This window comes from Trichoderma virens, assembly GCF_000170995.1.
Source record: "Trichoderma virens Gv29-8 chromosome Unknown TRIVIscaffold_92, whole genome shotgun sequence".
Lineage (NCBI taxonomy): Eukaryota > Fungi > Ascomycota > Sordariomycetes > Hypocreales > Hypocreaceae > Trichoderma > Trichoderma virens.
Window position 1 is genome coordinate 1650481 of NW_014013657.1, and position 20944 is coordinate 1671424.

At 52.2% G+C, this 20944-nt stretch overlaps 4 protein-coding genes across 4 annotated transcripts; 1 reads left to right on the forward strand and 3 right to left on the reverse strand.

The window, feature by feature from the left end:
• Positions 1–3236: 3236 nt before the first annotated feature.
• Positions 3237–3898, reverse strand: TRIVIDRAFT_9518 (uncharacterized protein; the record flags this gene model as incomplete). The annotated part of the gene is made up of 3 exons (XM_014093935.1): positions 3237–3429; positions 3513–3585; positions 3826–3898. Coding segments are annotated over 3 exons (339 nt in total), but the record flags the coding sequence as incomplete, so codon positions are not given.
• A 580-nt stretch (positions 3899–4478) lies between these two features.
• TRIVIDRAFT_74348 (uncharacterized protein) lies at positions 4479–8542 on the reverse strand (the record flags this gene model as incomplete). Its single annotated transcript, XM_014094437.1, has 5 exons — positions 4479–7412; positions 7498–7627; positions 7754–7890; positions 7963–8274; positions 8340–8542. 5 exons carry the CDS (start codon positions 8477–8479, stop codon positions 4772–4774), a joined length of 3360 nt encoding a protein of 1119 aa, XP_013949912.1.
• A 5970-nt stretch (positions 8543–14512) lies between these two features.
• TRIVIDRAFT_165185 (uncharacterized protein) lies at positions 14513–18127 on the forward strand (the record flags this gene model as incomplete). Its single annotated transcript, XM_014094438.1, has 5 exons — positions 14513–14693; positions 14826–15022; positions 15111–16744; positions 16825–16967; positions 17043–18127. 5 exons carry the CDS (start codon positions 14513–14515, stop codon positions 18125–18127), a joined length of 3240 nt encoding a protein of 1079 aa, XP_013949913.1.
• Positions 18128–19207: 1080 nt separating this feature from the next.
• TRIVIDRAFT_56240 (uncharacterized protein) lies at positions 19208–20558 on the reverse strand (the record flags this gene model as incomplete). The annotated part of the gene is made up of 4 exons (XM_014094439.1): positions 19208–19385; positions 19589–20227; positions 20314–20357; positions 20478–20558. The coding sequence occupies 4 exons, from the start codon at positions 20556–20558 to the stop codon at positions 19208–19210; spliced, it is 942 nt and encodes a 313-aa protein (XP_013949914.1).
• Between the last annotated feature and the right edge of the window lie 386 nt (positions 20559–20944).

The following is a 20944-nucleotide window of genomic DNA, read 5'->3' on the forward strand; positions in this document are numbered from 1 at the left end:
AACACATGGCCTGGGGCAGATGCGTCCTTACGTTATTTGCTGTAGCGGCTGTTCTCCCTGGGCCAAGATTGGCGGTATAAGGGAGGGGCATGAATCTGGAATATGGCGGCTACGGCGTCGAGCAAAATGGTGTTGGATGCAGTGGTGAGTGGGCAACAGAACAGGATCAAGCATCGCAGCTTGTCTCAGCTTTCCAATAGCCTCTGGTCAGCTGATGGATCTGCCGGTGAGACCTGCAACAGAAGAGACATGAATGTTTGATCTCATGTTTGACCAGCGAGGCTTGGCTGCAACCAGACATAGCACAACCCAGATGAGGGGGGAGAGGAGCTTGTCAACCAAGCCCTGCGCCCGCCTGAAAATTTTTACGGTTGGATATTGTTGACTATGACACTTCAATGTGTGTCTCGAAAATATCTCTCTTCCAGGTTTTTCTTTCTTGCCTCTATTATTCCGTCATGCTCTTCTTACACCATCTTATCATGTGCTAGCACACCAATGTGCAGAGTCATTCCCATTACATACCAGATTGTACTCCCACCATTTGGGGGCTAAGCTTGATCGTTACCACTAACACGCTGTATCACCATTAGCTCGACGATTCCAGCTCAAACGGGCGGAGCCTTTCCCTCGGGCCAATCAGCCTCCCGGGATAACGCAGCCTCTTACAAGTTTGGCGCTGTTACATTAAGCTTCGTCCCCAGAGCGGGATGCCTGTGCTCTTTTCTGCGGCGTCCTGGGTACTAAATCTGCGCATACCGGCCTAGCGGACTGTGCGAGATACTACCAGATTCGTATCCACCAGGCCAAGAAGGCTTGCTGAGAGAGATGGAGTTGAGGCAACATGGCATCAGCCGCCGTTGTCGCAGTTGCTTTCCAAGGTTGGGATTTTCCCTCGAGTGGCTCCTGGACATAGACTACGAGTAGCACAGAATTGGCTCGTCTCGTCCGGAGCTAGAAGTGCTTGCCGCTGCGAATTCCACGCGCACCACCAAACCAAGATACGTAATCCGTCCGCAAGCACTTTGGATCTGGATCGTGCATGAACTCCGTCCCAGATGACGCCCACGCCGTCTCACCAATCCAATCCCGGCGCTGCCTTTGGTCCATTGGGCCATTGGGCAAGACCCCCTCACTCCTCACTCGCGTCCTCTCTGCTGGCATGGCTTTGCCGAGGATGAGAAGCTGCTGGTTTTCGCGAGAGCTCGCCTAGACGCGGCTGATGCTCACTCAGCAATAAACTCGGAAAATGTCGACACGACTTCACTTCGTCCTGCCCGATCATTTTCGCCAGTCCGCGTGATGATCATCCGTTGCAGCATCGCTTGAGCCGCGCTGCCGCCTCCTGTTGGCCATCTGCTCGGCTCGGAGGAAGTGCCTAACGTAATTGGTGTCGTAACGCCGGCCCGAGGGTGTTGCTGGATCCGTCTTCGGATCCGTCGCATCTTGGACCCCGTATTCTCAGGTACTGCAGTGTATTAGTAGATTAGTAGTAGCTCGAGGCCGATCTAGTCGTGGCGGCACATCTTGCAGATGTACTCCGTGTGCAATAAGGAACGTGAGATGCAACCCGAGATCTAAAAAGCCCCCCAACCCAGCTGACGAATGAGCTCCCCGCCTAGCTCGAGTTCGGCGCAAGAAGCCGACTTGCACTACCCTCAGCCATCAACTGGATATCGCCATCTAGCGCTGGGTGGAGGTATTAAATGGCGCCTGAAGTCGGCTTATTGGCCCCCCTGGCTGCTGTGACACAATTTTGGGATCTGGTCACTTTAGTTGAAGATTTTTTTTTTTTTTTTTTTTTTTTTCTTTCATATCCGTATCCCACAAGGCCGATTAGCGCGCCAGGTTATCGCTATCCCAAGACAAATCCCGTCGCCTAAATCGAATCGAGCGAATTGCAATCATCCGCCTTGCATCTTTAGCCTCTCCGGACGGAGTCCAAGATTGTTGAACAGCCAGCCATTGCCAAAGGGCGAGCTTTCTCCGACGTCGGATCCTCCATTGGCTCAGCGTATGTAACGTAGACTGAAGCTGGAATAAGTCATAAGTCATAGTCACCGAAATTGAAACTCTTGGCTTGGCCGTAGTATCAGCCACTCTGGCAATTCCAAGCTAGCATTGTGCTGATCTCTTGAGAGGTTAATCATTCTCCTTCTGCTCGTGTGTGTATACACCTCCTCCAAGACTGTCTCAACAAGCAGCACATGAATCGTTCCACCAACCATCCATCATTCCCACCAACCTTGATTGGCTAGATCCCCTATATATTAGTCAACACTGGATTATCCATCAAGCCCATTGTAATACCTCATATCAAACATCTTGTCACCAATTCTTAGCCAGTCTTAACCCCGGTTAAAAGAGGATAGCCTCGGGCGGCCACTTGCAAGTCCCGAGTCTCAGCCCAGCCAGGCCCGCGTACATCATGTACTTGTTCCATGTACTCTGTGCTCCGTCATGGGATCTTCCTGGATCCCGTCATCTTTAATCTTTTTCTCCTTTTTTTCTTTCTAGAAAACAGGAGCGTGTCAGCCACCTTCTCTCCTGTCACTGTAGCTTGGCCCACATGACGCAAAGCCCAAAGTAGCAACCATACTATGCCTACCAAGGTCACATGCCTACCATTTCCCTATCCAGGAGATGTTTGGAGACAGCGTCACTTCTTCCTTGAAACAATAGGTGCCGTGATGCCTCCCCCTTTGAATTGTATCACCTCCAGATCCGATCTCTATTCGCTGCATACCACCGCTTGGGGCCTAGTACAGATAATGCAAGGCACAAACCACGTGTTATCACATGTTGCTTCTAGAGCTATTGCTAGGTAGGTTGTAAGACGAAATGTTCAAGTCACCTTATATAGAGTCCACGATTCAAGCATTGGTCCGTTTCTATTATCCAGCCTTGCTGTTTTGTCCAACCGCCTTAAACACTCAAACCTCTTCAACAAAGCATCCGGATATACAAGCATATGGCCCAACGACTACAAATCTTCAGCACATAAGAGAGAGTCTATAAGTCACTGAAAACTCCTAGTCTCGAGATGCGACTTCCTCAGATTAGCTTCTCATCAACCCGGTCCCCCCGCGGTATCATGCCGCGAAATGTGTCTTCCTTCCTACTTCTTCCGCGTGACCCTATCCATCGGTTCATTATCTCAGTCCCATTGCTCAAACAAGTTCCCCTTTTGGTGTTGATTATTTAGCAGGAGCCGTCTGTTTGCCAGCCTCAGCACCCGCTTCCAACGCTGCCTTCTCTTTTCCACCCCATTGGTGCCATGACAGGTATCGGTAGCCCTGGGTCAGCTGCGCGGCCTCGTTGATGACGTGGCATCCGAACAGGAGGTAGTTTTTGGGGGAGACGGCAAGAGAGTATCGCATGAAAGTCGCAGAGTAGACGCAAAGGGCAGCGGTCATCTGTCCGGAGATCCTATATAACAAAACCACGGAGATAAGCAAATAAGCCGGTATCGGCGGGACAGCGTATCGGAGCTGTAGGGAGAGCTTTCTTACAGGTCAGGGCTCTTCTGAGTGTCCAAAACGGCGGCAATTGGAATGCCAAAGTTCGATACAGGTCCCCAGAAGTCTATTTGCGAGGTAATGTTAGCTTATGGATTCCCTGGGAACCAGACATGTTCAAGTTCGCCCGGGGTGCTTGGCAAAGGGCACCGCATCTGGGGAAGAAGCGAGCGCGAGAAAATCGAGCAAGAGGCATTTGGCGCGATTTATCGCCCAAAGACGATTCCCCTCACAGCCGCGCACCCAGGCGCCTTTTTTTGGGTCCCGATGTAGAAAACAAAGAAACTCGAGAAGGTTTGACACGTACGAGTCGTGCAGACATAGCTCAGCATCGGGTTGGACCGGATCTTGGCGTTGATGGCCTTTGCGAGGGCAGCCATTTTGGAGAGGATGGATGAGAGATGGTTCGGGACGCGGGGAGACGTGGACTGCCGCTGAGGCTCTTTTTTGAAGGGGTTGTTGGAGGGCGAGAAAAGTCCGATCTCGTCGTTGTCAGCGGCGTTGATTTTACCCATGTCGGCCGAAATTTGGAGGCCGAAGAGGAAAGCATGCGGGTCACGTGCTTCGCCAGCGCCCAGCAAATAGACGTTGCTTTGCTGCATACAAAATACGACGCATGGTATTGTTATCAATTACTACCTACGTATATCTAGAGGAACTTGTATTTTCATCTTTTTAATTCTCTTAATTCAATATCATACAAATTAAATATTAAGCCAATTAAATCATTGAATGGCCTGATGCGATACACAATAGACGTCGCCGAAGAGGAAGAATAGCGCAACATCACTACTTGTCCCTGTGCGGCCGCAACTCAGGAACGGGAGTGTAGGGTCACCTAAAACAAAATATGATATACGACAGCTCAGGACAGCGTTTATATGCTTACAATTATTAAATCATCTCAATTACGGAGTACAAAAGGTTATTGTCACATCACCAAATCCGGTAATCAGGAATAACAAAAATAATTTGCATTCGTACATTCAAAAATGACATATACCGACAAGCTCACCATCACCCTCATAGCTACCGTCTGAACGAAACCGTGTTCTTAAGGGTATATTATTTCTGTTTTGTCTCTGTGCCCTTTTCCTCCCTTCCCAATTCTATTACCCATGGGTTGCCTTTGAATTCCAGGCAAGCCTAATCCCACGTTCCTTCAACCAAGTTTCTACATAAGAATAGTTTAAAAAGTTTAAAACATCCGTCATATCCAAAACAAGAAACATTAAACAATCCAACAATTGAAATTAAACACCTGGAGTTGTGAAGCCAGTGCCCTTAGGCCAGTTACCGACCTGGGCCGGGTCACCGCCGATGCGGACATAGACACCAACGGCGGGGATTCCGCCATCCAGAATGTAGAGCTGATACCAGCCAGGAGGAGCAATGTACTTGGATGGGGGAGACGTGATAGTGCAAGCGGTGCCTTGGCATGATATGGCAGGGAAGAGAGTGCGAGCTCCCATGGAGTTACCATGAGTGCTGGTGACGGCACCAAGCAGAGAAGCCTGGATGGCGCCATTTCGAGCAGCGGCACCGAGGGTGACGGTGATGGGCTTGTTGTAGCCCCAGTCCTTGTTGGTGATGGTGAAGCTTGGGCGAGGCTTGCCGCTCTTCAGGTAAGGGGGGGTGAAGGTCTCAACACGGTACTCCTCAGGGTTAACGTCATCCTGCGGGTCAGAGCCAGAAACAAGCACACGGCCATCCAGCAGGGTAATGGCCTCAGAGTGGTACAGACGAGCGACGGTAGTGTTCGCCATAACGGTGATACGGGAGCCGAGGGGCTTCTGAGGGTCGTAGAGGAGGGCGTTCAGGTTGGGGCTAGTAGCCAGACCGAATCCAGCAACACCGTGGTGAGCGCCGTTCATGATAATGTAGGTGCCATCAGGAAGAGGAGCAATGCAAGGCATGACTCGCTGGGAAGGCATACGCTCAAGAGCCCAGGTCGGGTTGGCAGCATCGGGATAAGTGCTGACACAGTTATCTATAGCATTCGAGGCACCCTCGGTAGAACCACCGCAGATGAGGATGTTGAGAGGCTCAGTGAAGGGGGCGTGCATGGGCAGCAAGACAGCGGTTCCCTCAAGAGGGTAAGTTCGTCCACCAAGAGGATCATTGACGGAACCAGGAATGTTGGGCAGAGTCTTGATAGTGGCAAAGGTGTTCTCATCCAAGATACGGGCCTCGTTCCAGTAGGCAACAAAGATGCCACCAGAGGGCAGGACAGTACAGAAAGGATACAAATTGTTGGGGTCGGTACGCTCAAGCCACTCCATGTAGAGCGGTGCGGTACCCGTAAAGGGGAGAATCTCGAGGGTCGGGACAGGAGCACTGTTGGATCCAGTCTCACCACCGATGACGAGCACGGAGCCATTGGCCATGTTCATGGCAGTGGGGTACCAGCGACCGTTCTGAAGCTTCAGGATGTCGACGTTCTCTTGCCAGTCGTTGGTGCCGTTGACACCAGCCGAGCCGTCAGGAGTATACAGGCGGACACCATAAGTGGAATCACCAGACCATCCTCCGACAGTAAGCTGTCGGCCGGCCTTGTCGGGAAGAGTGACGCCTCCGGCACAGAAAATGTCCGTCTTGACGTGCATCTCTCGCCATGCAAGCTGGTACTGGTTGACGAGGGACAGGTCGAGCTCATAGGCACCAGTCGAGTTGGGCTCACCAGTGCCCCATTTCTCAAGGAAGGTGACCTTGCCGGTGATGGACTGGGTGGTCATCAGGGGAATGCAGACACCACCGATGAGCTGCTCATAAGAACCAGCCGCCGCGGTCCCAGCTTCCGGGAAGCTCCAAGAATAGAAGGGCGTTCCGGTCCAGAAATAGGTGCTGAGGCGAGAACCACCACCACAGATAGCGCTGCCATTACCCGGGCAGGGAACGCCGCACTCAGACTCGGGCCTCTTAGTAGCACCAGCCGTCTGGATGTTCGCTGGGTCACCGCAGTAGCACTCCTGGCCATACTCCAGGCCGCCAGCCATGTAGCCAAACGCGGCACACTGGTTAAGGCACTGCTCAGGGGTCATGGTGTTGGCGAAGATGTTCTGCCAGAAGAAGGTACGTTGCTGGTTGACATTGTCTTCGTAGCAACCCTGGTAGGTCCAGTTGCCAACGTGTTGGACAGGGGCCGGAGGGGCCTCAACTGTCGGTGCTCCCTTGGAAATGATGCTCATTCTGCCGCCGCCGCCGCAGTTTTCGGATGCGTCACCGGAGCAAGGAGTGTTGCAGTCGGCCTGGTTAGTAGCTTTGACGCCGCCGTTGACGATGTTGTTACCGCAGAAGCACTGCTTGGAGTACTCGGCGCCAGCAATAGTAAATCCTTGAGAAGCACAGGACTGAACACAGGACTCGAGGGTCAGGTCATCATTGTCGGGGAGCTGCGTGTTAAGAATGCGGCCGTTAACACCGTCGACGTAGCATCCATAGGCTTGCCATCCTTGAGGGAGTCCCGTCGGCTGCGTCGTGGCTGAAGTGGTGGAGGGGGGGAGGGGGCCTCCAGACGAGGTGCCCGTGCCCGGAGCATTGAGCGAGTAGACGGACAATCGGTTGCCGGCACCACAGAATTCACAGTCCTGACCACTGCAAGTCATGCTGCAGTCGGATGCCGTAGTGAGCTTGGAGCCGGCGCCAAAGGAGTTGCCGCAATAGCATTCTCGGCTGTACTCGACACCAAAGTATGTGTATGCCGCGCAAAAGGTTGCACAGCTCTCCAAGGTCATGGCGTCATCCGCATACGTCTTTGCGGAGAGAGCTCGTGAGTTTGTTCCTTCGGTATAGCAGCCGTACCAGTTGTACTTGCCCACCAGAGCTGGTTGGCCTGGACAGACACCAGTCTGGCTGGGCTGAGCCACAGAACCAGTACCGGTAGCAGTTCCGGAGCTGCACAAGCCAGGTTAGCATTGCCTCAATACGAAGGATCGCCGCTATCCTAGCTTCATTCATCGTCCTGCGTCTGTTTGCTTACCTGACGGAATCGAGGCTGTAAATGTTCAGGTGGCCAGGTCCTCCACAGTACTCGGTGCTGTTGCCATTGCAGGTCATAGTGCAGCCGCTCGTTGCCGGCAGCGCTCCATTGGAGATTGTCTTGCCGCAGTCTGCATGTCGGAATGGATCATCAGTGGTCAGCTATGTTATCTGGAGGGGAAGAAGCAAAAGAATACGAAAACCACACCCCGTCACACACGGGGTGTGGCCCGCTTGGCAGGCGTTGGACCACTCACAGCACTCTCCGCCGTACTCGACACCAGCGAATGTATATCCAGCAGCCTTACATCCCGCTGTACAGACGGCCACGGTCATCAGATTATTGGCAACGTCGCCATAGCCAAACGTCAAAGCTCGCCCAGTGGTGCCCTCGCTGCCAGCATGTGTTAGCAAGATTGGATTTGGTCTTGGGATCTGGCTGCATGCTTAGGGCTCGCAAACTTACGAATAGCATCCCTTGGACGTCCATCCGGGGGGGCCCGGGTTGACCTGGGGACCAGTGATTTCAGCCGTCTTATACAGAGTAAGCCGATTGGGGCCACCGCAGGCCTCAGTCGAGTTGCCGCCGCATGGAGTATTGCAGTCCGTCGCAGTCGTATTTACACCTCCCGTTGCCAGGCTGGAGCCGCAGTAGCATTGGGTGTAGTACTCCGTTCCCGCATAAGGGAAGTCATGCTCAAAACAATAAGTAGCGCATTCCTGGTTGGTCATTGCATCATCAGTGATGGACGCATCGCCAATTGTACGTCCAACATCGCTGTTTTGCTCCAGTCAGCAAATGCAAGCTAAAGTTTGCCAAGAGGGGAAAGGAAGACGCCATACATGTAGCATCCCTGATATGTCCAGCCATTGTCCAACGAGGGCGGCGCAACGAGAGCGCGCTTCTGGAGCAGCTGAGCGTGGCACGACGTCAGAGATAACAGAGAGATCGACAAGTAGGAAGCCGCCGGAGAAGGCTTCATGGTTGCAGATTGTGGCTCTCGCCAATGGCAAGAGGCAACAGCGAAACGAGTGATGTATTAGAGCCCAAACCAAATGAGAGTCGGCTTAGGGGTTGAACGAGAGAGAAGAGAGGAACAGCAACGCCCAATTGCGGATAACCCCCAGCTTCTTGTACTCGGCGAGGAAAAGTTGCTGCGATGGCAGCCCAGGGACAGAAGAGCCTACCTACCTGGGATTCGGAAGAGACTAATGGGGCTGAGGCGGCAGGCCGGAGACTTGGCATAATAGTTCCAGCATGTTTTCCTAGTATTCACACGGCCAGGATCGAGACTCGCCCAAGGTTGGACCTGAGCCAAGAGCTGGGCCATCATGCCATCCCAGGCTATCCAGCAAAGCGCGCGCAGGGGACAAGGAGCCACTCACACAGGCAGAGGTGCTGGATCCGCCGCATGAGCAATTGTTTGTCCATCCACGCAGAATCAGAATCCAGTAGGGCGCGTATGCAGGCGAGAGCCACACCCCCCGTCTCGATCCAGGGTCGGTCAGCCGGAGTCGAGCAGCCTGAGCTAGATGGACGTGGCCGATATCAGGGACAGGTTCTTGTTGTCTTCAGCAGTCTGCAGCCAGCCGAAGCAGGGCGACAAATAGACGGACAGAGAGGCCAGGTCACGAGACGCCATCTTCAGCATCGTGACGTTTCGTTTCGTTTCGTATCACCTCATGAGCAAACCTGGCGTCCTGCAATGCCGGAGCCAAGAGAGACCCCCGCAAGGCCAGCGAAGAGCCACAGCGTCCCGATAGAAGGCTGCGGGTAGTGGGGGAGCTGGATCACGGCGCTATGATGATGGTGGGAATATCACCCAGTACTAGCAGGAGGTGCTAAGGTATAGTAGCCCAGCCCTGGATGCGAGAGAGAGAAAAAAAAATTCCATCCAGCCAGGCACAAGTACAGGTACAGGTACAGCACATCAACTGGCGCCAGCAATACGAGGCACGGCTCGGCACTCCGGGCCATCCATCCTTTCGATGCTCTAGCGGTGCTAGTCATGGCTAGCAACACAGGCACAAGCACTAGCAGTGGTTAGTAGCATTGGCTAGAAGTTCCAAGGTTTCTTACGGCTTCACCAAAGCTCAACAACCTGAACGCATTGTGCATCGGGCATGCGTTGGATGGTGCCTAAACGAGTGTCCGGCTAGGAGGATTACTTCAATGCTACCACCCACGCCGCAGCAGCTGAACACCCAGTGGTACGACTATTTGATCATCCGGGAGCCTGCCTGGGACTGTGCAGCCACCGGAGATGCTTGGGCCACAGCACCGCATGTGTGTGATAAGATGCGGCATGCAATCAGGCGCACTTGTACGAGTATCTTGTCTCCCCCGGGATAAATATTGGGTCAGTCGATTCAATATTATCGCGGCGTCGTGGGGCTGAAGGACCAAGAATCAAGAATGACCTCAGGTGCTGGGCGCCACAACGGCCCTGCAATATCCACACAAGAATATTGACACGGCACATGGAGCGAATCAAAGTTTAGGCTTAGGCTTAGATCCTAGCCTGTCTATCCATGGCCAGGATCGCTGCGGGCATCTCCCAGCAAAGTACGGATCGGATTCAGTGCGCTAGGATGATGACGGGACTTGAAGTAGAAGCAAAAGCCAGCCAGTCTACGGAGTCGAGTCTGGTATGATATTGATATTAGACTTTTCATCAGGCACACCGAGGCTCGTCGGCTGGCTATCGGGACTTTTGACGGAGTTTGTCTCTGGCAACGTTCCCCTGGAGGCTGCAACATGCATGATAAGACTAGCCAGCTGGGGATTGGCCGAAGCTGAGGTGGCTCAGGCACAGTTCCCTCTTCAGGCTGAACTAAGGCACGAGGAAGAGGCCAGTGAAAAAAATAAAAATTAAAAAATTGGATTACAAAAAGGGCCGCTTGGTGTGTGGACGGAAACTCGGGCTTGATTCATTGGCGGCGGCAGCCAAGTCGACGCCATTTTTTTAGTCTTGACAACAGAACGGGCAACAATCAGCGGAGAGCGTACGAGTACAAAGAAAGTATGTATTGCGCGAGACCTGAAACATGCTGTTGAGTTTTTTTTTTCTTGTTACCACGACGCTTGGCTTCTTCCATTGTTTTCTCCCTTGCTGCTGCTGCTGCTACTCTAACTGCTGCTCTGAGAGGATGCTACTATAGCAAGCAAGTACATGCACTGTACATGTACATGTTCGGTAATAACATCAATGGCCAAAACGTCATGCCATTTGCGAGCATTTCTAATTTTGTCCTGCCGGCTTTTGGAAGCCGACTGACCATCCAACGACAAAACCAGGGTAGCCACACACACACACACACAGCTAATACTCGTAATACTCCGTGCTGCTACCGTACTTCGTATGCACATGCTGCATAATACTACTGGGTACTATTACTGCCTTGCTGAGCAAGGAATCCCCCGTGCTCGCCCAGATAGACTTTGCACGGCCTGGTCTTGTCATGCATCTTACTTTGTACTTGTGCACTCCCTACCTACCTAGGTACCTACTAAGGTGGGCAATTACATGGTACGAGTACATGTACTCGTACTGCTGGTAATCGTACTGCAATAGTCCAGTGCAATGCACCGAACCGAGCGTGTCCAGCTCGCTGGTCCTGTCCCAAGCCAAACCCCATGCAGACGCTCCCCTCGCAGTCTGCAGAGCCAAGGTACCTGGGTACTATGTACGAGTACACAATGACAGACACTTGCCAAGTGCTTATTTGTGGGCAGTGGATTCCGCGCGCCGTCTTGGCAACCGATGATGCACGGAGTCTCTGCTTTTGTGCTTTTGGTTGAGAAAACAACAACAAAACTCTACTGGCGGAGGGGTCAGCACCGGCTCAAACTAATCATGCCAGGGACAGGAAGAAGAAAGGAAACAAACGAAAAAAAGGGGAAGAGAAAAGTAAGAGAAAAAGGGAAGAGAAAACAGAGACGTGACATCCAATTGTTCATAGCCCCCTCCCCTTGCCGCCACTTGGGATGCCCTCTTGCATGAAAACCACCCCGCCACCGGAAGCACAAAGACGGCGGTGCAGTTGATTCGTTTCCTGTCTCTGCCTGTGCATACGAGCACATACGAGCATTACAGGTACAGTAGAGGCACTGTAGCGCACCCACCGTTTTCCTTCGCTATTACGAGTGCTTGGTATTGCCTATTCCACAGGGCTAATTCATGCACGGCCAGCTCAATCCTACTATTGCTGCCACTGTTGGGTGCGAGATTTGGGCCCAGATACACATCCTTCGATGCTCCGGGCGTCTATTGGCCGACACCCGCCGACTTCCTAATGCTGGGCAATGCCCGTACACGCACAGTATCGTATCGTATCACCACCTTACAAGTAGAAGAACCAACCACAGGCACGTGGAATGCAGGCCTCGGATGTCGACAGTGCGGGCCCTTGCCCTTCGTTTTCTCCATCTGGTGATGCCAAGGGCAATAGAGCTGTCCTGGGCAAGAGATTTGTTCCGAGCCTGGCCTCGCTCATGCATGGCGCTCAGGCCGCATCTCGTATCGGCAAAAGCGATCCAGCGGTGGTTGTACAAGTACGTGCAAGCATTGGGACGTGGACAATGGTTGAATGGATACATGTGCGGTGCTGGACCAGGAGCTTTTCGCCGCGGCCAATAGACTGCGCCATGCCGCCCAACGACATCCCGTCCGTCAATTCCCACTCTCGGGGCATCCCAGCCGATCTCTTATCCACGCGGAATCGAGCCAAGGGGACAATCAGCCGCACCGACTTACGAACTTATCAGCAGTCCTATCCTTGCCAGCAACAGACACTAGTCTCCCCCCTGTCAGCAGCTCTGCGTTATCGTTTACATGCACTTGAACATCCACGTAGTAATGGATACAGTATGTACGCTCATGCAGCTGAACACACAGAATTGCGCCTCGCCGTCATGAATGGCTGCCTTGGGGAGCGCCCGAGTCTCGTCTTGAACCCAGCAGCACCACATTGGGCTTAACATCATCCGCTTTCGGGGTGATGCGTGCTGTGATGAGAGCGCAACCATTGTTCGATACGAAGTGCATAGAACTAGTTGCGCCCAGTATGTGACGACCAGGGAAGGCAGCGAATCCAAACAATCGTCAACTCCAGAGAAGCTGCTGAAACTGGGGTTGCTCTGCGCTGGCTAATGCAGAGTATGTGTAGCGAGCCTTCGCAGCCGCCTTTGATCCCCTGCCCCTTCTCCTTCAGCATTGCATCTGAGTCAAACTAGCAGTATCAAGGAGCAGCAATACATGCCACGACTAGCTGTCTCAATGAGAAGTGACTGGACCTATCTATTACATGGCTATAAAGGGGTTTTGTGGCGTATCTACCGAGATTGTATATGGAAAATGAATAGTCTCACTTGATACCGAGCCCTGCATGACCAAGAGCATGCGGCCATGTTTACGTATGGTTGAATGTACGTTCATCACACTCATCGACAAAACGGGCACAACACCCTCCAGATGCGGTGGACGCCAAGAAACTCGGCCAATCCAAGTTGCATGCACGATTGTACTTGATATTGGTGTGCTCTCTCGGGTGCGGCCCCAGGGCGGCTGGTATGCGGCCTACCTTTATTGGTGTATTGGTCTCAGCCGCTCAAGCCACTTTAATATATTCCATCTCCTGATCATGACTAAAAAAAGCTATTGATAGCATTGAACTCACCGCCAGAAACAATCTCGCTCTCAGGTTGTTAGAATGAGAGTCTAGAGCTTATCTTTGGACTCTCTGCCATCGTTCTCCCAGGGTTCCTTGCCTCGCAGCTCATGCTCAGAGGGTTTATCGGCATAAACATGTAGGACCTCTATGGCAGTGAAAACTACATGTAGTTAGTAAAGTAATTTATCTTCAGTATTTGGTGGAAATGTTGTAGAGTGATGTTGCTGCCGTGAGCTTCAAGACATTGGGCTGCCCAGGTGGACTAATATTGAATCTCTCATGCCTACAGACCGTAGCTAGTAGGGTGCAGGACAAAAACAAAAAAAATCTCCCCGCACCGCCCAATTTTCGTGACGTTTTAACGTTTGACGTGGGGTAGGGACGTCTTTTGCGATGTGCCCAAGTAGCCAAGTAAGAAAAGAAAGAGAGGAGACTCAATATCATACCATTCAAACTAGCTGGAGCAATTATAAAAATTCACCATCTAACATATAATCACAATGGCCCGTATTAAAAGGTCTATCAATTGTTCAATGCAAACTACGTGACGCTTTGCACGGAGCTACAGGGTAGCACTGGCATAGAAATCGCCTGGTTCTTGTTTATAACTCCACGTCCTCGGTATTATCAGTATGTACCTCTTACTCCTGCTACCACGCATTTCTCAATCTACCATATTCAGCTCACTATCTATCATGGACTTTGGGAAGAGGGAAAAAAAAAAAAAAACTTCTCATTGGCCAGTCATTGGCTCTGCAGTTGGCGCACCGCCCCATTCCTACAAGTACCTACGGAGATGTGAATTTGCAGGCAGATTATTGAGTGCTGTACAACCCTCCCATTATTGTTCAAAATAAGCCCACAGGACTACGCCCCTGGATTTGAGTCAACAAACGACAAAACCCTCGATTGTTTTTGCAGTATTAGGAAGGCTGACTCCATCGTGCTGCTATTATGACTCTTAAAATTTTCATTTTACCACAGACGGTTGGATTGGCCAATTTTATCTTCTCCGCATCTCAGTGACTCACATCTTAGCAGCAGAACGATGCCTTTGTCAGCAGTCCTTTGTGTGAGGCTTTGCCGCTTTGCCACAGTACCTGCCAATCAACCATTGTACCGTGCCCCACCAAAGTTTTGATGAATTTCAAAGATTCCATCTTTCCAATATCAAGGCCTCGAGCGCCTCTTGCGCATCGCTACAGCTCTCAACTGCGTCTCCTCATTGTAAATTTAATTTGTTCGGATTGCTTATAGCCGTCGTTTTGTGCGATAGCGCGACATTGCCCAGCTTGGAGCCTCAAACTCATATACATCTTCTCATTCAGCCTTACCAACCTTTCATGCACCACGACGATCAAAGCACAAATCAACCACAAAGAAGCTCTCCTCAGAGCTCAGCTGTAATCATGCCCGAAGGCGAAGCTTCACAGGCTCAGAGCCAGTCTCAAGGTGCCTCTAGAGGGGCTTCACGAGGTCGCAGAGGCAGGGGCCGTGGCGGCAGAGGACGAGGGCATCATGCAGGTCCCGCTCAAGGAACTCAGGCGCAGCCCGTCTCGCAGACCGAGAATTCAGAGAACCCTACCACATCAACTCCAGCTCCATCACAACAGGAAACAACGCCCTCTTCAAACCCTTCAAGATCATCTCGCGGAGGAAGAAGCAGCAGAAGAGGGCCGCGGCAAGGTGAGCGAGGTGGCGCCAGGCAAAGCGCCCCTCGAGCTCCGCAGCCGGGTCCGACACGGCGATTTGGCGGGCATCTCACTGTTGAAGCGGAAGAAACGCCATCAGAAGCTCTTTCACTAAGTGCGGAAGCTCCTGAGTTTGTCCCTGGCCAGCCAGTATTGCCGAGGGTGTAAGTAGTCTGGCCACACAGCAGTTTGTATCCGTAAGCTATGTAGTAATTACTGATGACCATTTAGCAAGCCAAGGCAATCTGAGGCTTCTAAACAGCCCGAGGCTAAACTTCCCAAGTCAACCGCCGCAGACCTTGGAACCAGGATTCATGAGGATATCAGCCATGGAAACTACGAGTGTGCAGTGTGCACGGACGAAGTCCTCCGGAAGTCTCACGTTTGGTCCTGCAACGTCTGTTGGACCGTTGTCCATCTCAAGTGTGCCAAGAAGTGGTATCACAATCAAATGAAGCAGGATGCTGCCCGGCCACCAACAGAGTCTCAACCGGAGAATTTATGGAGATGCCCGGGTTGTAATTCCAAGCTGTCCGATGAACCGGGCGCGTACCACTGCTGGTGTGGAAAAGATATCAACCCGAGGCCTTCCAGCACATCGCTCCCCCCGCATTCTTGTGGACAGACATGCTCGAAGCCTCGAGGAACGTGCCCACACCCTTGTGGCCTTCAATGCCATGCCGGGCCATGCCCGCCTTGTGGTCTTGTGGGCCCTACGCAGTCTTGCTTCTGTGGGAAGAATACCTCGCAGAAGTTGTGCAGAGAAACCGACTATGAAAATGGTTGGAGCTGCCAGGAGATCTGCGGCGATCTTTTGCCCTGCGGAGAGCACTTTTGCCCAAACCCCTGTCATCCCGGACTCTGTGGAGATTGCGATCTCAAGGTTGAAGCAAAGTGTTACTGCGGGCGTGTTGAGAAGAAAATCCCTTGCTTTGAGCGGCAGGATGTACAGTCTTCGTATAGCGTAGACGATGCCTCCTGGTTTGAAGGTTCTTTCAGCTGCCTGACGCCTTGCGAGAGGAAATTCGACTGTGGGACTCACAGCTGCTCTGCAATCTGCCACGCCCAAGATGAGCAGCCGGCCCATTGCCCCCTTTCCCCCGACGTGGTTACCCATTGCCCGTGTGGCAAGACACCGCTTGAGAATTTCCTACAGGCCCCAAGGCAATCTTGCGAGGATCCAGTGCCTCATTGTGATAGAGTTTGTGAAAAGCTCCTCCCTTGTGGCCACCTTTGCAAAGCCAAATGCCATACCGGTGATTGTGGATTCTGTATGGAGGTGATTGACATTTCATGCCGATGTGGGCGAACCACATCTAAATCCGTCTGTCATCAAGGAAATGTCCAACAGCCGTGGTGCACGAGAACGTGCCAGGCGAATCTGAGCTGTGGTCGTCACAAGTGTGGCGAGCGCTGCTGTCCAGGAGAGAAGAAGGCTGCGGAGAGGCAGGCAGCCAGCAAGAGGAAAAACCGACCACCAGGGGAATCTGCCGTCGAAGCCGAGCACATCTGCATCCGGACCTGTGGGCGGCCGCTGAAATGCGGCAGCCATGACTGCCAGCAGATGTGCCACCGTGGAGCATGCGCAAGTTGTCCCGAAGCCATTTTCCATGAGATAAGTTGCAACTGTGGCCGAACGGTGCTCCAACCGCCACAGCCCTGCGGCACTCACGCACCGGAGTGTCGATTTAACTGCCAGAGGAGGCCAGCCTGCGGACACCCGCCTGTTGAGCATAACTGCCATATGGACGACATATCTTGTCCCAAGTGCCCGTTTTTGGTGGACAAGTGGTGTGCTTGCGGCAAGGAGAAGCTGCATAGCCAGCCCTGCCATCTTCAAGCAGCGCACTGTGGTCGACCTTGCGGGAAGAGTTTGAAGTGCGGGTACGTGACATGAGTTTCTTTTTAGGATTCTATTAACCTACCTACCATCGTTTAATATGTTGCTGATTCGGTATTTCTAGATTGCACAAGTGCCGGAAACTGTGCCACAGGCCAGGAGAGTGTGAGGATAGCGCAAGTTCCAGTCAGACTTGTGGCCAAGTCTGCGGCAAGACGAAACTTTTCTGTGACCATGCTTGCCAGAACCCCTGCCATGGTCAGACTCGTAAGTCTAAGCTTAGGCCTCGGCCTCAACCGACTCATAGGAGAAGAGAGGAGTTTCTAACTGAGTCCTACACAGCTTGCAAAGAATCGACTCCCTGTACGGCCAAGGCCACTATCGCTTGTCCCTGTGGTCTGCGCCAGCAAGAAGTCAAGTGTATCGCCAGCAGCTCCAATCCTACGCCATCTCGTCCTGAGCTCAAATGTGATGACGAGTGCCTTCGACTGGAGCGAAACAGGCGCCTTGCCGCGGCTCTCAATATTGATCCCGCCTCTCACGCCAACGACCACGTTCCATATTCGGACACTACTCTTCGGCTCTTCAAGGAAAACCTTGCCTGGGCAGAGACACAAGAGCGGGAGTTCCGGGTGTTCTCCAAGAGCCCCAGTGAGCAGCGACTTAGATATAAGCCGATGCTCAACCATCAGCGGCAGTTCCTGCATGTGCTGGCCCAAGACTACGGGTTGGACAGCAAGAGCGAGGATCTCGAGCCGTATCGCTACGTTGTCGTCTGGAAAGGCGCCAAGTTTGTCTCTGCACCAAGCAAGACTCTGGCGCAGTGCGTCAAGATCCGAGAGTCACAGGCGGCAGAGGCAGCCGCCGCTGCCGCCTCCAACTCAAGGGCTCCGACCCCTCCCCCTGTTGTTGTAGTCGATCCGTTCAACGCATTTCTCCTCACCTCTCCTCGGTTCGGCCTTACTGTCGAAGATGTCGACGCCGCTATACGTGCCGACCTCGCAAGCCAGACGGCCTTTCACTTCAAGACGGCATTCCTGCCTTCTGATGAAATCCTCATCCGCGCCACGGCGCACTACTCGTCGTTCCTCACGCCCGCTGCCGTCGAGCAGGCTCTTCAGAACATGAAACCTCGCCTTGACAGCACAATCAAGCGTCTGGATATTGCAGGCAACATCTTGCTCTGCCACGTCGACGACAACGAGCACATCTCGCGCAGGGAGGACATTAGCAAGAATGATGCTTCGGGCTGGAGCGCCGTCGCGGGCCGGGCCGCGGCGAAGAAGGAAGAGACTAAGGTGGAAACGCCCGCTGCTGCGAGTGGCGGATCTGGAAAACGACTGCTGCTCGGGCTGAAGAAGAAGAAGCCAGCGATGCCGACAAACAAGTCTTGGACGGAGCAGCTTGAAGGGGATGTTGAGTGTTGATGGAGGTTCTAGGGCAAGGAGGTTACGAGGTTTTATTACGAATCAAAACAGGATTTACATGTCAACATTGGCAACTAGGTGGTGTATGAGGATGAAAAGTTGTTATTCAACTTGGTCAACTCCAGCAGTTTCTTGCTGGATATAAGTCGATGAAAGAAGTCGCCAACATGCATATTGCATAAAGCCCACCCAAAAAAGACTTAAGGGAACATAAGAATAAAAAAAAAAAAGGCACAAAATATCAATAAAAAAAAAAACATAAAATTATTTAATACCGTTCTTCTCATACGCCGTATCCCATCTATGAATAAACCCTCCCCCATTCTAGGACCTAAGCAAATGAATGCATCTCTGTAATCTCAAAACCCAATCTCTATCTAATAAATCCCCCGCTACTCTTTTTTTGGTTGGCCGTGTCGTACCCGTAATGTACTTTATATGCTGCTACCTGCCCTCATCATGCAAATGAATAGAAAAAGAAAAAGAAAAAAAAAATAATGAGAAAAAAAAAAGAGGAATAAGCCAACCAATAAAAGGTATCACTTGCAACACGCGTCTGTATGTAAACGTGGGATTGTTCACCAGTGGAGAATATAGGTGTACGTGTATAAAAAAAAATGAACACGCACAAAAAAAGAAAAAAAAAAAAAAATTGCGATGAGCAGCCGAAAAATTAAAATTCGTTGCACATGGGAATAAATCATCTCCCTCTTCAGCAGTAAGAAGATGAAGAAAAAAAAACACACACATGTAGATGTTCGGGCAGGGTATAATCACGCGACGCATCTCCCTCCACACACACTCTCCCCAATATTATCGTCACATGGGCACGGGAACCACCTACATCCCACGCTTGGCCTGTCTCGCCTCAGGCCGCCCTCTTTTCTATCTAGCTGGGCATCTCCCATTTGCTGCGTCTGCGGTGTGTAGACGGGGCCGACATGCAAAGGACGACGCGTCAGGGCGTTTCCGCAGAGACCCGTTGATGCAAAATATACAGCTATCACCATGCTCCACAGAGTGATATGGATATATATGCCTGAGCGGCGTTATATCAAAAACTGGCGAGGTGCAGTTCCATCACTGGCCTTTGCTGTCCGTGATGGGTGCGTCGCTTATGGAGTCAGCTATAAACTCCGAGATGGCTTCGAAGTAACCCTCCTCCAGCACACTCGAGTTATGATCGCCGCCAGGGAAGGCCTTCCACGTCTTGCTGAAGGAGGTGGAGACATTGTACAGTTGGGTCATATGACTAGGACTGGACAGATATTTCTTGTCAGTTTTTGATATCTGGCACTCGTACGTGGAAAAAAAACGGTTGCTTTGGGTGGGATTGTTCAGGGTTTGATAAAAAGGTTTTTAATCAGAGCCACGAATGGTTCAGATTTTGTGGGTGATGCAATTTGTTCATCATATGATCCGGGGAAAAAGATGGAAAGAAAAAGTAGAGTTCAAACTTACGGGACAATCTCATCTTGCAGTCCGCTTAGGAACAAGATGGGAATCTTGTCGATGGACGGCAAGAGGGATTCGCTGCGCCATACCTGGTGGCACAGCAGCGTAAAGTATTTGGCAGGTGGAAGAACCGAGGGAATAAGTTTGCGCATGGAGAGAAAAGTATTTTCCAAAATCAGACCCGCAATATCGCCCCGGTCCTGGTTCTTGGCCACTAACTTGATGCTGACGGCTCCACCGAGGCTCTGGCCGTAAACAACAAATCGGTGATTCCTCGTCTCTGCTCGCTCGCGCAGGTAGTTGAGCCCGGTCTGGGCGTCGATTCCCAAGCCCGCCTCGTCCGCCTCGCCCGTGGAGGCGCCGTATCCTCGATACTCGAGCATGAAGACGTTGCAGCCAATCATGTTGATGAAGACGCGCGCAATGGGGAGGCGGTGACCGATATTGCCTGCATTGCCGTGGAACATGAGGATTGTGATGTCCGAGTTCTTGCCGCCACGGGGGCCGCGAATGTAGTAAGCCGAGAGCTTCTCGCCATCGTCGGTGGGGATGACCAGCTCTTCAAAGTCCTTGATTCCGAACTGCGTAGGCCGTGGGATGTCGGTTCGCGAGTTTGGCGGCATATGAGAGGGATAAATGAGCGCCCTGCACGATGAATTGTCAGCTCGATGCCGCGAAGGATAAGAATGCCAGCAACGACGTTCGGCGGTGGGGGAGTAAGCTTGACGCACTTTTGTTTAAAGTAGAGGAGAGATGTGAGGATGGCCACAATGCCCTGTTGAGTCACGGTTCGCGGTCAGTCGAGATTCTCCAATGGCAACGGCAAAACGCAGATGCAGATGCACAAGCAGATGCAGCTGCAAATGCAAAATGCACCGTGGTGTCGCTGGCTTACCGTTGATGCCAGAGCCGGCAGGCGCATGTAGCCCGCCGCAGAGGTCAGGAAAGAGGCGGTCTGGCCAAAGTAGCCGTTCATGTTGTTGTTGTGGTGGTGGTGATTATTGTTTGTTGCGCCGGGAGGGGGTGTGTTGGAGTTTTGGGTCATCTTTCCATTCTTGGGAGAAGGTGATGCAGCCGAGCGTCGGATTGAATATCGCATGTGGTCCCATACCCAAGCCACAGCAATTCAGCCCGATGACACGACAACATGTAGCAGTCGGGAATAAAAAAAAAAAGAGGGCCTAGTCTGAACAAAGTGAGGCGAGCTGTTGGGATAGGAGGCCAGCGCTTGTTGAGATTGATATTCGCGTTTATCCACCAGACACTGTGGCACGGTTCAGCCGAATGCCCACCCTTTGTTCGCAAGCGCCAAAAGTTTGCTGTCGGTCAGGGGTGTCGAAAGAGAGACAGAAGACGTCGTCG